The sequence below is a fragment of the Diuraphis noxia genome, unplaced genomic scaffold, assembly GCF_037042655.1.
Source record: "Diuraphis noxia isolate RWA-SAM2 unplaced genomic scaffold, SU_Dnox_SAM2 contig0003, whole genome shotgun sequence".
NCBI lineage: Eukaryota > Metazoa > Arthropoda > Insecta > Hemiptera > Aphididae > Diuraphis > Diuraphis noxia.
Genome location: NW_028301713.1, coordinates 9,693,709 through 9,716,429, shown reverse-complemented (window position 1 = coordinate 9,716,429; position 22,721 = coordinate 9,693,709). Strand labels below are relative to the sequence as shown.

Below are 22,721 nucleotides of genomic sequence, written 5' to 3'. Positions count from 1 at the left end.
ACACATTTTTGCCGTACAAATAACTTTGTCATAGAACGGAAAAGTAGACATATCATTGGAAATATATAGTAGAGTAGAATTACACAACAAAAGTTGTTAAGATATATATGATGTCGTTCAGGCAGTTAAAATACGAAAATTGCAATGTTCCTTAAAAAATTAAAGATATTTCTTTAAAGAATATAGGTATACAAACATGCATTTAAAGCGGTAAACATGTAACAATCAGCAATAATGTGTTAGTGGCAGTGGGATAGTGGGTAAATGGTAAAATATTAAAAACTTTTAAAACCTAACAAAAAAATATTTCCATTCCAAAATTTCAAAAACAAAAATTGTCGACAGCATCGCTATCTATCCGCTGCAGCCATTTTGCTGACACTTGTAGAAAAGTTCAAAACGATGTTTAGAGATGGCACTCAATTTTATTGTCTAAAACTCCAAACAACACTACAACAGAGTATCTTCATTATTGAACCACGACAAAGTTATTTAGAAATTTCAATTTCGATAATAAATTCTGATTATTAGGTATCTATAATGTATTACTTAAGAGCAGTTTTGTAGGTTGTTCTATAAATTTCTTAATTTAAATATTTAGAATTATAAGAAGAAGATAATATGAATTAAAATGAACTTATAAATAGTATGTTTTTCCACTTAAGTATTAAAACGAAGAAATTCACCGACCATCACATAGACAGAGTAGCAGTCCCTAAAATATCCAAATTTTCGTACTACACACATAGACACATAGTCCCAAATCAGTCAAATCTAAATTATACATAGTACCTATCAATTAATGATAATATGTATTTACAATAAATAATTTTATTTAAATAAAGTAGTACCTTAAAATTCAAATAAACAAATTTAAAGGTTCTTTAAAAAAAATATTTGTGAAATAGAATTTTTGTTGAAAAAACATTTTTTTTTGTATATAAACCATTTTAAGTGTACAAAATGCATGAAAATAATAATACATAATATCAGTAAATAAATAAAAATAAATTTAAATTACCTATATTAAGTATATAAATTATAGTTTTTGTTTTTATTCTTTGTGGCCGAAGAACTTTTTGATATCCTGAATTAATAGGTATTGTTGTATTAAAATTGTATAGAACATTATTATAAAGGTTATTATTATAACACACTTTTAAATTTTGTACTACACACTGCATTTTTCGTACTACACACAAGTTTAGGGACTGCAGAGTAGTGCAATGCTTTTAATATCAAGCCAAGTAATATGGCGTATGTTCATACATTTTACTACAACCAGTACAACCGACTTATTTCCGTTTACCTTTTTGCCAGTGAGGTAATGAATATATGTATTGTTAACTGTTTAAATATTTTTGATTGAAATTTTTATAATTTTATTTGGTAGTTTTTGGTGTTCTATTTAATTTTCCTGTGATTGCACCTATCGGAGCAATAAGTTTATCCTCAATATATTATATAAACGATGTTTCAAGATGATACAGTTAAGTTAGTATTGCACTGATTTTTGTGTAAGTATAAATTTGTAGTTTAAGGAAGTATTTTACTTAATTAAAAAACTAATCATATTCTTTTAGAGTTTTAAATACGAAATATTTTTATGATTTTTCTACTGCAAAATGTAAAAGACTGTCATCAGACCTTTTTCTATAATTATTATAGTTTGGCTCAGAAGTTGTAGAAGTTGCATATTGTTCTAAATGCACTTAATTTTTTGGAGAAAAAGTTATAATCCGAGCAAACAATGGTGAGTTATTATCACTTATCACAATCATCTTTTTAAATAATAAATATAATAATAAAAAAATAAAAAATTTTAGATTTTCTACAAAAAGTTGATTTCATATTTTACCTTTTTTAGTTCTTATAACTTTCGAGTCTTAATTATTAGGTGTACGATAAAAATGTTTTTTTTCTCGGCCTATGTTATAACGACAATGGTTGTACCTATATCCTAATATTGTTTTCAAAAATCTGATCTATAATATTTGCTACGAGCTTATCCGTAAAATGTTGTGTACCAATCCTAAGATTTACCAAGATTTGACCTTGGTAAATTCTATAGGTTTTACCGGTTTATATAAGTATGCTGGCTTTCCATAATTACTTACTAATTATTATTTATCTATTATACATTTATTTTATATGTTGGGTTTGGGCTACTTCCGGGTCGATAATCGGTACTTTCACAGGCATGATTGCAATAATATGTATTACTACTTAACAATATATTGATTTTGTCATGTACGTATCATGTTTAAATATAATACATAATAATATGTTTTGTAAGTTGGCGTATAATCTACTCGTACATTCTTTGTTTATCTATTTGATTGTTTTTGTCGCGATAATACTTTATATTCGCGATCGAGTTTCGGGTTACGTTCTCTGTCCTAGGTTAGATGTATACCTATATATATTATATATATTAGATCCTCTCGTGGCACGTATATTATATAGTGCATTATATACTGTACATGACTGTAGACGTGTTGTCAATGAGTGGACATTGATCGTTGTTTGAAATTGTCGGGCTTTATAATATTACGTATAATACAATATTGATGCGGTAGGTAAGCGCAAGCTCACCCATCTAGCCCACATGTGAATGTTGATTGATATTAATCGTTAACAACAATATTCTTCGTAATATACGCGCGTGGCAATAGTGCTCCACGATGCCGACGACCGACGCCAGAAGGACGTACGCCGTGCCCAGCCTGTTCAAGTCGGCGTACCGAGCGTGCAACCAGATCCAGCGGCACGCGTACCGCACGGACTACTCGACGCTTCCGCGCGTCGACATGCAGCGCTGTTGCGATTCACTGTTCGAAATCTTGAAGCTGAACACGGAATGCGGCGGGTTCGACCCGGACGGCGACAGGCGGTCCATGTTCCGCAAGGTACGGCGCGGCGTTGATGGCTACAAGTTCGGCGGCATATGCGAGACGGCCGCGCGTCACGGGCATATCGATTGTCTGAGGTTGGCCCACGAGATCGGCTGCCCTTGGGACGTATCCACGCCCTCGGTCGCGGCCCTCGGCGGGCACCTGGAGTGCCTGATGTACATGCACGAGAACATGTGCATGTGGGACGAACGCACGTGCAACAAGGCGGCGGGCGCTGGCCACTTGCACTGTCTCAGGTATGCGCGGGAAAACGGATGTCCGTGGCACGAACTTACGTGTGCCGATGCTGCTGCGGGTGGACACCTGGACTGTTTGAAGTATGCACACGAAAATGGATGTCCATGGGACGAACATACATGCTTTTTGGCCGCCATGTTGGACAAACTGAAGTGTCTCATGTACGCCCATCAAAACGGATGTCCCTGGGACAGAGATTATACTGATCGTTTATTTATTAGTCGGCGGTGTCTTGAATACGCGTTGAACATCGAATGTCCGAGCTTTTGGTGGACAAACAACGCTGATTATAGTTTATTTAATTAGGTATACTATATAATATTATTATTTTCATATTTATACGTTACAATCGCTATTGTCATGCCTATTGTTTCTTGATATATTTAACAATATTGTTATTATTATAATTGTCAAGTTATTGTGAAAAAATACGCTAGTGCTTTAAAGCTGCAGTTCTTGCATTCCGATGCATATAAGTTCCATTAAATTACTTTTTTACATTTTTACAATTAATCATTGTCAGTTGTCACTGTCACACTTGTTATAGAAAATGCAAAAATGGGCTCACTTAGATGATATTTTTTTTTATCATACATACGCGCGTATCTATTCATTTATCATCATATTTCGCTAGTAACTTATTGTGTTGCTCTAACATTAATTTAGTTCTTAAATATTTTATAGGTGAAGGTATATACATATATGTGTATAATATTTATATATACTTACCTAATTAGTACAACTAAGTGTAAACTAGTCTTAATGTTATTGTGTATCGTGTATGCGTATGAACTTATGAAAATGACAACGTCAATAATTATTTAGGTTGTTTTGAGCATATTGTTGATAATTATAATTTAAGATCAAACAATTTTATTTCCATAAGTGTACCGAAAGTTTATCTTCGATGCCAGTAGAATCGTTGGAAAATTATATGGGCATATTGTTGAGGCTAATTACAATATATTTTTTTTCAAATATCAATGTTATAAGTAAAATGTATTAGACACTGAACGGAATCATGAATGTATTAATTTTACAATCATTATGTGTACTTTTTAAATTGTTAATTGTGTCTAAAAACACTTTTTATACTTAGTAGGAGTAAATGTTTTGAGTCTTAACATTTAAGGTGGTTTCCAGTTTGAGCTTTTGGGGGTCAAATGTTTTATGTACTTTTCTGTTCTTATTTTATATTCTACTGTAGTATACTGTACGTCTATATCAGTATCTATAACAGATTTTAAAATATATAGGTAGGCACCTAATAAACTTTATAACTTTACAAATGTGTACTATAACTATATCAACTTTTAATTACATGTATGCAAAATTAATGTCAATTTTAGAACGAGTACCAACAAGTCACAAAATGTGATTTTATATTTTTAAATTCATTTTTGTTTTTTTTAAACAGACCGAAAAAAAAATTATCAACTATTTATAAAAAGTGCAACTTTTATGCGGTTACGTAGAAATATGTGAGTTGTAGTCATTAATATGCAAAAAAAACTGTAGAAACTACCCATCACAAAACATCAACATTTTGAATCAAAATAATTTTATGTGAAAAGTAGAAGAATATGAATTCGCATAAAAATCCGATCCTTTTAGTAATAAATTATTATACTAATAATCATTTAAAACAAACTACAAACACATCGATCCCGGATGTCTAGTACGAGATTAGAAATTGCTTTAATGTTGCCCCTTAGATAATAGCTGTAGCGAGGCTCCTTGAACGAGTTAGTTAAAAATTATGAATTTATGGCTCCAAAAAGTCTATTTCGGATGTCATCAGCAAATACAATTCAATTATATTACAATAACTTAGAACTCACCAGACTCGTTCTGGCTTAGGTTCGAGACTTCCTGTTTGCATGATTGCGCAAGAGTACCTACGGTGATAAACTGTTACCTACGTAAACATGCGACTTCACACGACCATGTTTCTCCAAACATATTTTTATCTTATATTTAAGCAAATTTACAATTGTACAGTTAAACAACGAACATGATGTTGTATTGTTTTTGTTAATGGGTAAGTATTGTAATTAGGTAGGTAAAAGTAATACATTTGTATTATTTTCATTATCATTTAATTATACTAATTCAAGGCTACAATACTATATTTTAATATATAATAATATTGTGGTTTTATTTTATTATAGTTCTACCAAAATAAGTTGAAGAAAAAATATCTATTTAGAGCGCTTTCGGCTTATATTTTATAATTTTAGCGTATTTGTCATGTGATCACAATATTGATGAAAAAATTGAAAAATTCTAGTTGAAGAATGGAAAAAATAAAAATTAATATAGGTATGTGTACTACTAAAATTAGTATAAGTGTAGGTATTGCCGGGTGAAGTATTGTCTGCCTGTTATTACATTATGATTTACTGAAATAATGGTGTTGATTAACTTTTTATTTATTAAATTTAGAACAATGATAAATGTAGAATAATACTATAGTAAAAATATATACACAGTGAATTCTTAAAATGTTGAATTTCAATATCTCGAATTTTCGTCATTTCGAACAAAATTGAAATTCCCTCGAAACTACTGCTATTACACTAATATAATACTTTTACAGAAAAAATCATTGATAAGTATTTTTAATTTTGCGATATCTAAAACCTTTTACAGTACGACTATTTTCCTTGAGATTCAATTTATCGTAATTTTGCTGTGCATTATGAAAAAACTGGTTTTATTATTAATTAGTGGATTTTATTCAATTTCTAATAAACTTGAGGAAGAATATTGTATGTAGTATTACCCTTAAATCAATGCAAGTATTGATTAATATTATACAAAAACAAAAATTTAGTACTTAATTATATTGTTATTGTTAATCATGCAAGTAAATAGTAATTACTAATTATAATAATATATCCCCACCGTATATTGGTTACATATAATATGAAGTAGGTAACGCGTTATTTTATTGCTAATTATAAACGTAATTAGCTTTGAGCCCATAAACAAGTAGGAATATTTCTGCAGAACATGCTATGCTCTACAATCTCCTCCACAACTATACATATAGGTTTAGTGTTGCAAACACATCTAAACACAAGTTCTCATAACTTGGGCGCTTGTAAATTGGGCCCACATTAAGTAGGTAGTAAAAATACTTTATAGTAAATTGCGCCCGGGATTTTTCGGGGTCTAAAACGGGTATAGTAAATTGCGCCCATGATATCTACCATCTTGAATTCATCGTTACCTATTATGTGTATTTTAAAAATATTGTTGTTCATTTATTGGTGGATAAGTCGAACGTTAGGTTAGGTTAGGGCTGAATATGTGAAGATGATGTCTCATTAGTAATGAGTCATTACTATATGCAGATAACTTATAACTGTATTTTTTATTATTAACATTTTTAACCTAACAAAAAATATTTGAACAACTATAATTAATACCATAATATTAAAAAAAATCAATTAATTTTTCTATTTTTATTAATTCCTATTTTTTTTTGAAATTTTTTTTTATTTTTTTTTCATTTCAAGTAAGCCAAAAAAAACATTTTTGGAGGACAGTGATAGTCGCCTCCTCGTGGTGTCCTCTGGGATAATGCTAAATGACTATCATAAAAATAATACTTCTATTGGGCGCAAATACAGAAATTTGTACCTGAAAAATACCGGGCACAATTTACTACACAAAAATTTATACCTGAAAAATACCGGGCGCAATTTACAACTATTTCCTTTCGTTGAGCGCAATTTACGATTGCCCCATAACTTTTGCATATCATTAAGCCCGCTACCTATTGTATTATGTTAATAAACAAATACATTTATTATTGAATATTATTAATGACTAAAATAATAATTATTATACAGTCAATACTTTATTTAGAATTTAATATATTTACGTAGAATAATAATTAATAGTATATTAATACGAAGTTATATAATATTCTTTCTTATTTAGATTGTAGGTAAATGCAGGGCTCCATGGGGTGGCGGGCTGTTGGCTATGGAGTACAGGGACCAGGCTATTTTAAGATCTTATTTTGTGCTATAAATATAAATATATTTATATAATTTATAATTTAATAAGTAAAAATCATACATGGGACACTCGTGACACCTATTGTAAAGGGTTGTATTTAATGGAAAGTTTTGTTTCGGAGCTGCTCAAACATTTAGTGCATTGGCCCAAAATTTGATATGGGAGGATGGCTGGGTTAATGGGTAGACATGTACACTAGGTATTCAAAAATATTTATTCTATATATATAGTCATATTAATAGTAAATTTATTATTACGCAAAATAACCCAACCGTAACAAAGTAAAACGAAAACATCACGTGCCGAGTACTTTTAAGCAGGTTCAGTCAACAATTTTATCACATAAAATAATTACAATTTATAATTAGGCATTTTACTAATAACAAAAAAAAAGAAACTTCAATTGTTATTTCATGATATATTTAACTAATTAAAACCGTTTAATATGTTAATATAATATGACGAAAAACAAAACTATAAATTCTTACTCAGTATACGGTGACATCTCCCGCAAGAGATAAAAATACTAAATATTGCAGGTGGTGTAAAGAATTACATTACGTTACATTACCCTACGTTCTCACTTAAAAACATTTCCTAATTATTATTAATTTTTATATTTTGAAATCATAGGTGTCAAGTTCAATATCTATGGCTCAGAGAAACTTAAAAGCAAAATCGAAAAAATATGTGTGCAAACTACAAAGAAACAAGTTTTTATCTGACGACCTTCATTCGTAAATTCCGAATATAGAATAATTAGCCAAAGTAATCATATTATTAAACACAACTGTAGTGAGATTAATATGTTGACTGAGTCTCAGTATTAATTCATAAGCCGTCAAACTATGTTAAAGAAGTCTTTCCTGATATGATACTGAAAGTTGTGTTCTTGTTTTAAAATGTGTACATTTTTTATGAATACAATATTAAGTAGCAACTAATAGTGCTGCGAAACATTTTTTAAGAAAGTTAAAATTAGGAAGTGCGGCATTTTAAAAATGATTTCACAATCGATTTACCTACGAATTGTATTGTATTTATTTATAGTTTATGGGTCTAAAACAACAAACACTGCTGGATTTCCACCATTGTTCGAATCAGGGCTGATGTACTTGGCTGAAACTTTAGAATGGGAATCACACGAAACTATTGACCGGGTTAAGGTTCTCTCAGAATATGATTTCATCGTCGTCGGTGCCGGAAGTGCAGGATCGGTAGTGGCGAGCCGATTGTCCGAAGTGAGTTCGATGTGTAATTTTGACTTTTAGAGTTTTAATTTCCTAATCAATTTAACTTCTGCTATGCTCTCTATTCTTATGTTTGTTGCAATCAGGTCGATAAGTGGAAAGTTCTGTTGATTGAAGCCGGACAACAAGCCTCACATTTCATGGACATACCTTTGACTGCTCCGTTTTTGCAATTTTCCTCGACCAATTGGAAATACAAAACAGTGCCGATGAAAAACTCGTGCTTAGGTAATATTTTGAAGTCAATTAATAGAGCAAATTTTTATATTTGCAATAAATGTTTAATGTTTATACCTACAATTTATAGGTTTTGAAGGCAATCAGTGCAAATTTCCTAGGGGCAAAGTCATGGGTGGCAGCAGCATACTGAATTATATGATATATACACGTGGTAACAGTAAAGATTACGACAAATGGGCAGATATGGGTAACACAGGTAAATTTACAAATTTTATTTTATTTGTACAGTAGTTGTCGACTAGTCGTTCATTGAACTCTATTTTTGGGACCGGAATATTTGTGTTCATTAATTGAATTAGCCAATAATACGAAAAGCTCAAAAATAAAAATATATACAAAGCATTATGCATGATTTTAATGAATATTTTAATGTATAAATAAATATTCATTATAATGCATTTATTTATATATTTCAAATGTGTTTTATCAATCATAAACAAAAATAACAGTTATATCTACTATAATGATTTTAAAAAAAAGAAAATATTTTCAATAATTTTAATAATTTTCAATGAGATGAGTCAAACGAATAGGATTAATCGTCATAGATATGTAGGACGAAATCAGGAAAATGTAATAACAAATGAGAAATTATGCACTTAAAAATTGTATATAGTATTACAGTAAATTAATCGAAATCGAGTTTAAAACCTCAAAAAATAATACGTTTTAAGGTTGGGACTATAACAGCGTTCTTAAGTATTTCATAAAATCTGAAAACGCCAACTTGTCTCACGCCGATCCGGGTTATCACGGAAGAAATGGATTATTGTCAGTGTCCGACGTCCCGCACAGGACGCCAATAGCGAAGGCTTTTGTGGAAGCTGGATTGCAAATAGGACTTCCTGTTGTAGACGTTAACGGGGAAAAACAAGTCGGGATAAATTATTTGCAGGTAATTAGAAATAAAGTCTATAATCATAGTAACAACTAACAAATTATAATAGCTATTAAACCTACTTTGTCTCAAATGAATATGTGTGTGTATTATTATTTTCCTTGTATTTTTCTTTAAGAAAACTTAATTTTAATTTAAAGTCTATTCAAGTTTATTAAAATTAACTACTATAATATTTATAAAAAAAAAAATACTAGGAACAAATTGGATTTATTTGTAACTTATACTGAGTGTATAATTATCAAAAATTGAAACACGCACTGCATAATATAGATACGCACAAAATTACTAAACTATACAGTGTTTATACTAATAAAAAATATTATAACTTAAAAAATGAAGTAAACTCTGAATAATTATACTAAATTGTTAGTTTCAATAAATGGTTATTAAAGAGTATAAGGTGTACAAAACTCGAAATACAACTAATTTTGCTTATTAATATACCCGTAAGTTCGTATATTTTTAAATGTTTCATTAAATTGCACAATATACTAAATTTAAATTCAATATTATAGAATAACTTATAGTTTTAGATTATATCAAGAAACAATATAAAAATAATTACAGGAAAAACGATTAACGATGCGTCACTTTTATTTTTTATTGACGCACCATATCTTTTATAGTTTTATTATATTTAAGTACACAATATAATAAATATAATAATATATCTATATATATAATTTAAAATTTTTATGTACTTTACTAAGTTTATGTAAAAAAATAATTGTGTATCTTCTGCAGAGATAAATCCCAATTACAACTCACCGGAAAAAAAAATTAAAAAAATAGCTGAAACTTTATGTGCCCAACTAATTAAAATATCAGGCAAAACAAATCTCGGCATCTTAGCCACTATATAGCCAGTAACAATCTAATATTAACTTACACCAAACTATACAGTCATACAGTTATATATAACTACATATAGATGCACATGCATTTATTAATTGGTTTCCAAATTAAAATCAAAAAAAAATCAATAATATAATATTATAATCCTTCATTGATCTGCAGTAGCACCTAAATTCAATAATATACAAATGTATATAATTAACACAATTTTATTGTTTTTCATTACAAATTTAATGTAAATATCAATATTTTTTCTTGAACTTCAGACAACCATGAAAAACGGTCGCCGCTGGAGCACAAATACGGCGTTCCTGTTTCCTGCGAAAAAAAGACTTAACCTGCACGTGAAGAAGCTCAGCATGGTAACGCGGATACTGATAGACAGACAAAAGAAAAAGGCAATCGGAGTGGAATTTGTTTCAAAAGGGAAAAAAACCAAAGTATACGCCAGAAAGGAAGTGATCGTTTCCGGCGGTGCCATAAACACACCACAGCTGCTCATGCTGTCCGGAATCGGGCCCAAGAAACACTTGGCGGACCTCCGGATTCCGTTGGTGATGGACTTGCCGGTCGGCGAGAACCTCATGGACCACGTGTCACTCGGCGGTTTGGTGGTGACGGTGAACGACACCGTATCGATAAGGATGCACAAGATAATCGACGACCCAAACGTTCTAAACGACTTGCTGCAAAACCACAATGGCCTCTACACAGTGCCGGGTGGACCTGAAGCGCTATCCTTCGTGGACGTGGACAGTCCAAGTTTGGCGGACGGACATCCGAATCTCGAGCTGCTTCTGGTGTCTGGAATGTACTCGTCCCACGAGCTGGTGCCCAAGCTGTGCGGCATGAAGGCCGATCTGTACGACGCAGTGTATCGGGACACCGAGGGCATGGACGGGTTCACGGTGTTCCCGATGGTGATGCGTCCCAAGAGCCGTGGACGCGTGTGGCTGAGAGACGACGACCCGTTCCACCACCCGCTGATCGACCCAAACTATTTCGCCGACGAGACCGACCTGGACGTGCTCGTAGCCGGAGTCCGGATTGTCCAGCGGATGCTGCGCACGGGACCGATGAGGTCACTCGACGCCACGGTCTTGGAAACGACGCTTCCGGGGTGCGCGCAACACGTATTCGACACTGACGCGTACTGGAAGTGTTCCGCCCGGCAGATGTCGTTCACGATCTATCACCTGTCCGGCACGTGCAAAATGGGTCCGGCCACCGATCGGACGGCCGTCGTCGACCCGAGATTGCGCGTGCACGGCGTCAGCGGCCTGAGAGTGGTGGACGCGTCGATCATGCCTGAAGTGCCGGCGGCTCACACCAACGCCCCGACGATCATGATCGCGGAAAAAGCGTCCGACATGATCAAAGAGGACTGGGACAAACGGACGTTTTAGTTTATGGGCGACAATACGTCATGACATGATACATGCACGCAGGTCTGATGATTACCTATATATATTATGTTATATTTTTATTCTTATTTTATAGAAATAATTTTTTTATGTGTAAAAGAAGCATATGAAATTCAACTAGGTCCTGAAATGTTTTGCGCGATAACCATTACTCATTTGACATTTATATACTGAACGTCTTTCACTACTTCATCACTTCTCATGTTATGTGGTTTATCATATAATATCCCCTTGATCCGTTGTACCTATACATAGTATTATTGTTTTATATATTTTTTATACATAATGTGATATGCACTGCGCTGTAGTATTGTTTACATCCTGTGCATAAATTATATACTATATACACATTGTATATACAGAGTGATCCATTTAACATAGACATGTTTCTTTTGCACTACTTTTTTGAATAAAAATTATAGTTGAAGTGGGCTGACATTTGTTTGGGTACCCCTGTGTACTATAGGTACTCCACTTCGCCGATATATGAATAACTTTAAATACTTATAATTTATAAATCATATAGTGGCTACTAGCGTTCAAAATTCGATTTAGATAAATTTTTATTCACGCTTTGTCGCGTTAAATGGATCACCCGATGTAATTGGCCAATGATAAATTTACACACTCGACACTTTTCGGTATTGGCACCCGAAGTGTTATATATACACAGGTATTATCAAAATGACGGCATGATGGCAGTATTTTCGACATTCACCAACAACACAAGTGAACTCGCATAGAAAAATTTATTAACAACATAATTCCTGAAAAATACGGTAAATTACTCACTACTATAAACTAACTATGGGTTCGAAGCGCTTGAGTCAATTTGGCGAAAGTCCCAAGATTTAAAAATAAACATATATTATGTAAGTACATAATTAGTAATAAATAAAGATGTTTTATTAAATATAATTATAAATAAAATAAAATAAATGGGGGTATTTACTACTATTTAGTATGTAGGTATTTATAAATATTTATTATTTATTTATTTATTTATTAGGTTTGTATTTTATAATAATTACTAAATTGTAGATAATATGCATTTTACTATCGGAGTAAAATCAATAAAAAAATTTAAAAAATTACCTTATCGTGTACATAATTTACATTTTGATTGAAGCCATCAACCGATGTGACTATTTAGTTTAACAGACAAATTATTTTTGAAGTATAAAATATGTGGAGTGATAATTGGAATCATCCCGTCATATAGTTTAAAGTATATCAGTATAATATAGTTTTTTAAATATTCATTTTTTTATTATTTTATAGTTATTTTACGTATGTTTATTTGACTATTCATATAGGTATAATAGTTTATAAAAATTAACTCTAAACAGTGAATTGAATAGACTTGAACGTTTCTGTTTATTGAAAGTATTAACTAACTCGGAATCTGAAACAAAAGTAAGAGTATACTACACATTATTGTATAATAATTAACAATATTTCAAACTAAATTTAATACATGATGTTATGTGATGTAAGTGATATATTAGTTTTTTTAATAATCCATATTTCTCGTTATGTTATTGCTATTTGTGTTTATAATTGTTAAAATAATGATTTTTGCTATTTTTTTTTTTTTTATTGACATACCTAATGTTGTAATGTCCTATAAAATGGCATGCCCGGGCACAATTTCGGGGTGTAATACCATTTTAATACCTAATACAATTGTATTATTTATAAATTACCTAATGAAACAAACATTATTTTTTCAAAGTTAATTCCCTTTACATTCATTACCATATTAATATGACATCATGATGATACGGGTTAACAATTTTTGTTTAGTTCTTAAAATTTTATAACACGTATATTTACCGATCTTATATGTAGTATAAATGTAATTAGTAAACCTTAAGTAGTAATTAATTACTATAATTTTTTTAATTTATAGGTAAAATTTAACGCTCTTTTAATATTTTTTGCTCTGTTAAGTTGTAAACGTTTAATATTTTTCTTACATAACACAAAAAAAAACAATAACTAATAAAAATGTTAATAAATATAAATATTTTGAGAACATTTTATTTATCAGAACAATGGTTGTACCTATACCTATACTTAAAATTTTTTTTCTATTTTAGCAGTATTCTCTAGTAAATTATTCGGTTTAAAAGGGAAATTTTGGTTTGAAGGGTTTGAAATATATTAGAATTTAATATGATTTTAGCTCTCTAATACTAATGATCAATAATGTAATGCCAATATAGACATTTAAAACACAATAAATAATCAATATTCAATATTCAAAATTAATTTTCTGTTCCAATAGCCCTAAAACGGGTACCTTATCTTATTATATTATTTTACGCTAATTATTTATCATGTTTGAATTATCTTCATATTGCGCACATATATCTAAATTTAAGCACATAATAATATTATACAACAGCACTTATATATCAGAATTTTTTTTTTTTATACGCCTAAATGTTAAATGTCAAATCGCAATTTTGTCGGCGATCGAAAATAATTAAAATAACTAATCAAGTTTAAGCTGTTATAGACACGATATAAAATTGGGCGTGCTAATACAAAATAATGTTATATTCGCAAGATTCGAAAGGTCATTGAACCATCTCGTTGCCTATATTAAATTATGTAGTTTTATATACTATAACATTTTTAGTGTACCTACTCGTGTAATAACAGATCCACTATATTTATACATGCTATTGCTCGTCACCTTTAAAGATATTTTCGTACCGATTCGTTGATGATAACCATTTCGCTAATTATTAAAATCTAACCTGAAAATGTATAGACCGTTAGTGATGACTGTTGACTGATGACAGATACTGAAAAATGTAACAAACCGTCTGCGCACATGATGAAAAATATATATCAAGCAATGCTACTGTACTTATGTTTTCAATACTATTACAGTATATTATTATATATAGTCGCTCTAAATATTAGTCTTTAAAAATAAGTACACTAATTCGAACGGCCTTCATAGAATTTTTTTAAATAGTAAATCGCAAGATTTAAATTAATGATAATATCAATTGATAAATCGGACGATTTTATCCGACAATAGTATCGGAACTGGAAAACCAACTAAGGAGAAACGAGTTTTTTTTCGCAAAACGACCTTCACCTCCTCGCATACCGTTGGTAATGAGTGAGTTTATGATAGGTCAATATCGGTTTATTCGTGAATCCAAGCAAAACTTGCTTTACGACCAGGTGATAATATGTCCGACAGTCCAATGACTCCTGCAACAGTAAAATATACGACAACATAATAATATAAGGATCGTAACGCGCGGTTGCTGCAAACAGTCTTTCGTGCATTTAGTTTACATTTGCCGGCAGGTCACGGTTAAAATCCGACGCCATCCATCGTCATCATACACACCACGTCGTCGGAGTAGCCAACAAATCCGAAATCGTAAATATTTGAGAAAATAATATTATCAAATTATGGTTTCCGCTTCGCTACATTTTCAGACGCGAACAGTAGTTGCCCTATTATTGCTGTTGCAGTGCCCGTTCGTGGTCATTGGCGTATCGCCGCCGCAGTATTATCCGCCGCTATTCCAATCGGCACTGAAATTTTTGGAAGAAACACTGGTATGGGAATCCAACGAAACTGTCGACCGGGCGAAGGTGCTTTCGGAATACGATTTTATCGTGGTCGGGGCTGGGAGCGCCGGATCAGTAGTGGCGAGCAGACTGTCCGAAGTGAGTGCCTTTATGGCTAGTGCACCTATATAAACGTTACGTTTAAAATCGTATATATGTTAGTGTGATAATTTATGAAATTCCGTAAATCAATCAAACAGGTAACTAGTGTTTTTTTTGTATACTTACTAGTACTCATAAGGCTTTCATGTTTTTTTTTTTATATACTTTGTAAAGTACAAATTTGATTTTCACATCTTGTTAATTTTTCATATATTTGAGCCTCGAGGAGCAAATTATGGTTTAACTATACACCTATAATAATCATTAATCATAAATATTTGCATTTGAAATCAATGCTATAATATATAATGTTAAAAATATATTGTATAATTGTATAATATTTTAATAGCTTATAGGTAGGTACCTATATCCAATTCATAATCTAGTCTTTATCTCTATCTCCAAAAAATACTTTACTTAGCTTTAAATAACAATTCTTAGTTATTATAATTTCAAAACAGATTATGATATAAAAATATCTCTCCCCACCACCATTTTAATCAATTTTGCAGAATTTACAACCTTACAGTCAACAAAATATTTGATAAAAAGTTAGAATTTATTATACAATATTAATTAAATAGCAATTAAACGCCACTTTGGTTTTGAAAATCAAATATATATTTGATAATGAACGTGATGGGTTGGAAGTGTCTTAAACACTTAAATGTAAAAAATGTTTAAAAAGTTTAAAATCGGTAGAATTTGAATCGACAATCGACGCAAGCCAAAACCAATAACTATCACGCCTAGGGCATGTTATACTGCAGTTTTGTATGACAAATAATATTGTTCAATGTTTGGTTATTAGGTGAAAAAATGGCAGGTGCTGTTGATCGAAGCCGGACAACACGCCACACACATCATGGACGTACCTTTGGCCGCTCCGTTTTTGCAATTTTCGTCGATCAATTGGAAATACAGAACAGTTCCAATGAAAAACTCATGCCTTGGTAAATATTATACAGTCCTATAACATTTTTTTTATACTCATAACAAACTTTAACGTTGCCCGATTTATACGTAGGTTTCGAAGGCAGTCGATGCAAATTTCCGAGAGGCAAAGTCATGGGTGGCAGTAGCGTACTGAATTACATGATATATACTCGTGGTAATAGAAAAGATTACGACAATTGGGCAGACATGGGAAACACGGGTAAATTTACAAATTGCATTTAATTTATATAGTTTGTGGACTGAAATAATTTCGTTGAATTTGTGTTTAAAAACACAAAAAAGTATTCATTTTAATACGTCGTGTTTCGAGGTTGGGACTATGACAGCGTTTTGAAATATTTCATCAAATCGGAAAACGCCAACTTGTCTGACGCTGAGCCGGGTTATCACGGGAGAAACGGATTGCTGTCGGTGTCCGATGTCCCGTACAGGACGCCTATTGCGAAGGCTTTTGTGGAAGCTGGATCGCAAATAGGACTTCCGGTTGTAGACGTCAACGGGGAGAAACAAGTCGGGATTAATTATTTACAGGTACAGTTTAGAATCAACAGCTTTATGAACACAACATACGTTTTAACCAGTGTCGTAACTATGAATTCTGTTAAGCCATATGCAAGGATTTATTTTGAGGCCCATATTAATATTATTATTGTTATTTTTAAATATAATAAGGAAGTTAAAGTTCTTTATTAGTTATTATTTTTCATAACTATTCCAACAAATCAGTATCAAAAGATACTTACTCTACTAATGTAAAATTAAATCTAAAACAACTGAACAATATTTTTTTGGCAAATTTGATAGGTAGTTATACCTGTTTAAACATTGGAGTAACTCAATTTAATATTAGTTTAACGGTAGATAAGTGTTTGTAGGTAGTAGAAAATATTGCATTTATTGTATTAATTAATATGTAATTATTAAAATAGTCTAAATTTTAATCGTATTATACTATTTCTATTTATGTAAATATTTTTTAAGTCAATACCACCTTACTGTAGAACAGAGTTGATAGGTTCATGGTACAAATAAGTAATAGCTTAAAACTAAAAACTAATCTATATAATATAGTAAAATAATAATAATATAGTGTTTTTATTTTTTATTTTTTGATAATTTGAATGAAAATTTATTGAATTTTTTTGCATACCTATGAATGTCTTATGCATATTTTAACTTTTTTCGTATATAATTTTCATTTTCTAGATACTATAACTTCCGTGCTCTAATTTTCATATTATATTTCTTTTGTACTTAATTAATCAATAATGAAATAGTAAATCGGCTTTCCTGGAAAAAAATTAAATTGGTAATAGCATATTTTGAATTAAATAGGTACCGTACACTGTTGTAAATCATATTATACCAAAATATTATTCTAATAGTTAACGCATAATAAATCACGTAATTTAAAAAATATTTAAAATTTAAAAGTTAGATGACCTGTTAAAAATGAACACTAAAGCGTTTAAGCTAAAAATCTATAATAAATCTGTTGATTATTTCCAATAAAATATTTTTCATAGAAAATTAGCTGCAAATACTTTAAGTTATATCTTAATATTGATCCATGGGTGTTGTAGCCGTTGTAGGTAACTTTGAATTTATAATATCTGTATTATACTCAATAAAAGAATATACAATTGTTAATACCTTCAAATATGATAACCATCTAATTTCAGTGTAGCGTTATATTAAATGAAATCAATTACTCAATTTTTAATTTATAATTAGTAAATATTTTTACAGGTCACCATGAAAAACGGACTCCGTCACAGCACGAACGCAGCGTTTCTTTTTCCGACGAAGAGGAGATCAAACCTGCACGTTAAAAAGTTAAGCACAGTAACGAAAATACTGATTGATAAATCGACGAAGAAAGCGATCGGTGTGGAGTTTATGAGGGGCGGGAAAAAAACCAGAGTGTACGCCAGAAAGGAAGTGATCGTTTCCGGCGGTGCCATAAACACACCACAGCTGCTCATGCTGTCCGGAATCGGGCCCAAGAAACACTTGGCGGACCTCCGGATTCCGTTGGTGATGGACTTGCCGGTCGGCGAGAACCTCATGGACCACGTGTCGCTCGGCGGTCTGGTGGTGACGGTGAACGATACCGTATCAATAAGGCTGCACAAGATATTCGACGACCCAAATATTCTGAACGACTTGCTGCAAAACCACAATGGCCTCTACACAGTGCCGGGTGGACCTGAAGCGCTATCCTTCGTGGACGTGGACAGTCCAAGTTTGGCGGACGGACATCCGAATCTCGAGCTGCTTCTGGTGTCTGGAATGTACTCGTCCCACGAGGTGATGCCCAAGCTGTGCGGAATGAGGGCCGATCTGTACGACGCAGTGTATCGGGACACCGAGGGCATGGACGGGTTCACGGTGTTCCCGATGGTGATGCGTCCCAAGAGCCGTGGACGCGTGTGGCTGAGAGACGACGACCCGTTCCACCACCCGCTGATCGACCCAAACTATTTCGCCGACGAGACCGACCTGGACGTGCTCGTAGCCGGAGTCCGGATTGTCCAGCGGATGCTGCGCACGGGACCGATGAGGTCACTCGACGCCACGGTCTTGGAAACGCCGCTTCCGGGGTGCGCGCAACACGTATTCGACACTGACGCGTACTGGAAGTGTTCCGCCCGGCAGATGTCGTTCACGATCTATCACCTGTCCGGCACGTGCAAAATGGGACCGGCCACCGATCGGACTGCCGTCGTCGACCCGAGATTGCGCGTGCACGGCGTCAGCGGCCTGAGAGTGGTGGACGCGTCGATCATGCCTGAAGTGCCGGCGGCTCACACCAACGCCCCGACGATCATGATCGCGGAAAAAGCGTCCGACATGATCAAGGAGGACTGGGACGAACGGACGTAGTGTATTATTTCGAGTGATAATAATATCATTGATCAGCAGCGTTTATAGAATATTATTGATTCATTATGTGATTGGCGCCAATTGAGTTTTTCATAACAGGCGCCGAAATTTAAAGCGCCCGATTTCTTTTCACCGTCAGGCCACTTTTCCTTGTCTATATAGTTACAAATACTCTTGCATCATAACATCATGTATGGTGTCGAAATGTTATTTATTTAATATTTTGTTTTAATTGGTAAGCGCTGTTAGTTGGAAATAGCTTTCGCCATGCATACCAATAAAATACATTCTTTAATAATAAATATACATCAACTCCATACATATTGTGGTTTTCTTATTACCTATATTTTAACATTTTTTTTTTTTTTATATTTGCCATAGGCGCTGTTGGTAATATGATGGCTGCCAACTAAAGTGCATAAAAAATAATGGTGTCACACTGTACCCTCAAAAAGCTGATTTAATAGTAACAATCATATAAACAGGCGCCGCCGAAGCTGTTAAACTATTTATTTCACTATACATTCGTGCATTTAAATAGTTCATTTCATCGTGATTAATATTATTAGTGCCATAAATACTTGTTATGTATGAAAGCTCTAGTCATCACTCGTCGTCGTAAAGAGAATCATAATTTGACGACATTTAGTTCAGTGCGTTAAGCACTTAAAAGGCATATTATTTATTTATTTTGTATAACCATTATATACGCTTTATTGCAGCTGAAATTTTTACTTCTAGATTTTCTAGTAAATTTTGTGGTTTTGCAAATTTTACTCTTCGTTTTTGTAAAAAAAACACTATTGATACAGATCAGATGTTTTATAGTTTATGAGAGTTCTACCAATCAGTTAATCTTTAATCTACAATATTTTATGAAAATATTTAACTAATGTCATCCGATATTTGTATTGTGGGGTGCTAAATGTTCTCTGTGATATTTAAGCTATAGGATATAGTTCATAAAAGATATACAGTATTATACGCAAGATGTAACTACATGGTAAAACTTTTGGGATTACATGTTTTTATGCCAATTAGTATGTTTTAATGATTTGAATTTTGAATGAATTGTTACTTAGACCCCGGGTCAGGAATCTTTTCCTGCTGAAAGAGCTATTTAAAAAAAAAAAATTGACTAAACCATTATATCTAGAGAAGAGCCGCGTGGGTTGTTCGGTTCAGAAATCAGATTACTTCATTGTTGAAGAGCCGCAGTTTCCCGACCCTATTGGTGGCTGGTTTGGACAATAGTTGTTGTTGCAGTAGGCTTACGCCTATTATCAATTCTACGTTTACTTATCACAAAAAAATGTAATTACCACGCTTAGTATCGCTCGTATTAGACGTAAATACTTTTATTATATAATTAGCTATAGTAGACGTACAAAGTAAAAGATGCAACATAATTGCACACTTTCTACCTTTATTTAAAAAAAAAAAAAGCAACACGATTGAACACTAAATAAATGTATGTACGAAAATAAAATAGTAGGACATTATATTAATAAATTATAGTTTTAATACTTCCAAGTATTAAGATATACTTACTTTAAATACATCATGCATAATTATTGTCTAGTATTATATGCATACGCAAAAAATCTAAGTTATCTGTATAGGAGTGTTTTCAATTAAACACGAAGAGGTGGGTACGAATTTTTTTAGCTCAAAATTCCTAATTCCAATTTTTGATTCAATTATTTTAATAAGTTATTATTGCTTTGAATCTTTCTGAACAAAGTTTTTTTTTTTCAGATAAAAAAAGTAAAAAGAGCGCACCACAAAATAAACTATAACACCGTACAATTACACAAAATTAATAACCTCAATTTTCTTCTGGATTCAATTGAATGATACTATATAGTGCTTGGCGCCATTGCAGTCTGCCCAAAATGTACACATATTAGATTCCCATTATCCATATATGGCCTGTGTGTTATATAATATTATTATTGTCGTAAATAAAACTTGTTTTTCGATACGAAAAAAATAAATATTAATTGGCTTGGTCGTCGCGCAGTTGCCCGGCGGAGTGCGCTCGAGTTAATTGGCTCCGAAAGGACCTCGCAAGCGATTTTTTTTTCTTTATATATAATTTATAATCATATCAATAGCTGGTCATTATACGGCTTTCTGGCGACGCAAATGCGATGTCCGAGTAAACGTAACGAAAAATACGACCAGTCATATAATGCTGTGGTCGCTGCGTTTCAATAAAATTGAAACAAAAAAGTTGAACTGTTGAGATGGCGCAGTTTAATCGTTTAGTAAAATCGATTTCGATTTCGAAATATGGATAGGAAATCTGAACATTACATTTAATCAGCCAGTATAGAACATATTGTGTGGTTTGAATTTCAGCAGAAAATATCTACAAAAATTATTGCTTTTATTTTGCGGTATTTTTTGTAAAACGCGTAATAGTGATAGTATATTTTCAATTTCACCAGTCCTATCAAAAAGGTTACCGCTTTAAACCTCTTTGACACTTTATACAAATGTCAAGTTTGTCGTTTAGCTTTAACATATTTTGAATTGAGTCTAACCAATAGAACTCGAGATGGTTTTTGATTATTTTGAAGTATTTTCAATAAGTTCTAAGCCAAATGACCATAGATTAACACAATTTTCAAATTATTTATTAAATAATTATATAAGTAATGACGCGTATTTCCCCCAAAATATATGGGCTACTGCTACAACAGATTTGAACAGAACGACTAATGCTTGTGAGTCATTTCATTCCCATTTTAATAAAAGTTATAATTCTTATCATCCTCATATTTTTATATTTTTAGAAAAACTTTTCAATTAGAAAATTCTATAAAAATAAATAGTATAAATGAACCACATAAATATAGAAATTCAAAATTAGTATGTACCTATATCCAAAAAACATTTCAAATATTTTTAAATACTTGCTGGGTAGAGAACACTTTTTATTCCTGTGGTAACTTTTTTTTCATGGTTTATGTGGGTTAAATAAACCTTTTTTTTCCTGTTTTGAACCGACGACGCCGCGGGGACTGCTATCGCATTATTACTTCCTCGACGCACTTAACCTAACTTGCATGGTGCTTTTTTATTTTTATATTGCAAAATGTAAACTAAGTCAGCTGTCTGTGTGATTTAAGCCCCATGTCCCGGGCATCCCCACTTTGAACTTTCGTAAAAAAACCCGGGGCGATCGTTTGTACTCTGTTTGTACCGGTTTGTACCGCAAAAATCATCGTTTGTACCAAAAGCTGTAAAAAGTTACAAACGTTTTAAGTTGGGGGTGCTGGAGACATGCCAGCACCCCCACTTTGAGCTT

The 22,721-nt window shown here is 32.4% G+C and overlaps 3 protein-coding genes across 3 annotated transcripts; all 3 read left to right on the top strand.

The window, feature by feature from the left end:
• Positions 1–2,418: 2,418 nt before the first annotated feature.
• Positions 2,419–8,360, top strand: LOC107164165 (uncharacterized). The gene is made up of 2 exons (XM_015511883.2): positions 2,419–3,458; positions 8,235–8,360. The coding sequence occupies exon 1, from the start codon at positions 2,685–2,687 to the stop codon at positions 3,456–3,458; it is 774 nt and encodes a 257-aa protein (XP_015367369.1). The 5' UTR covers positions 2,419–2,684; the 3' UTR covers positions 8,235–8,360.
• LOC107164173 (glucose dehydrogenase [FAD, quinone]-like) lies at positions 8,291–12,281 on the top strand. The gene is made up of 5 exons (XM_015511896.2): positions 8,291–8,425; positions 8,521–8,662; positions 8,742–8,870; positions 9,349–9,569; positions 10,697–12,281. Exons 1-5 carry the CDS (start codon positions 8,294–8,296, stop codon positions 11,834–11,836), a joined length of 1,764 nt encoding a protein of 587 aa, XP_015367382.2. The 5' UTR covers positions 8,291–8,293; the 3' UTR covers positions 11,837–12,281.
• A 2,978-nt stretch (positions 12,282–15,259) lies between these two features.
• On the top strand, positions 15,260–19,724 carry LOC107164175 (glucose dehydrogenase [FAD, quinone]-like). The gene is made up of 5 exons (XM_089224683.1): positions 15,260–15,559; positions 16,374–16,515; positions 16,590–16,718; positions 16,830–17,050; positions 18,269–19,724. Exons 1-5 carry the CDS (start codon positions 15,299–15,301, stop codon positions 19,403–19,405), a joined length of 1,890 nt encoding a protein of 629 aa, XP_089080809.1. The 5' UTR covers positions 15,260–15,298; the 3' UTR covers positions 19,406–19,724.
• Positions 19,725–22,721: the final 2,997 nt, after the last annotated feature.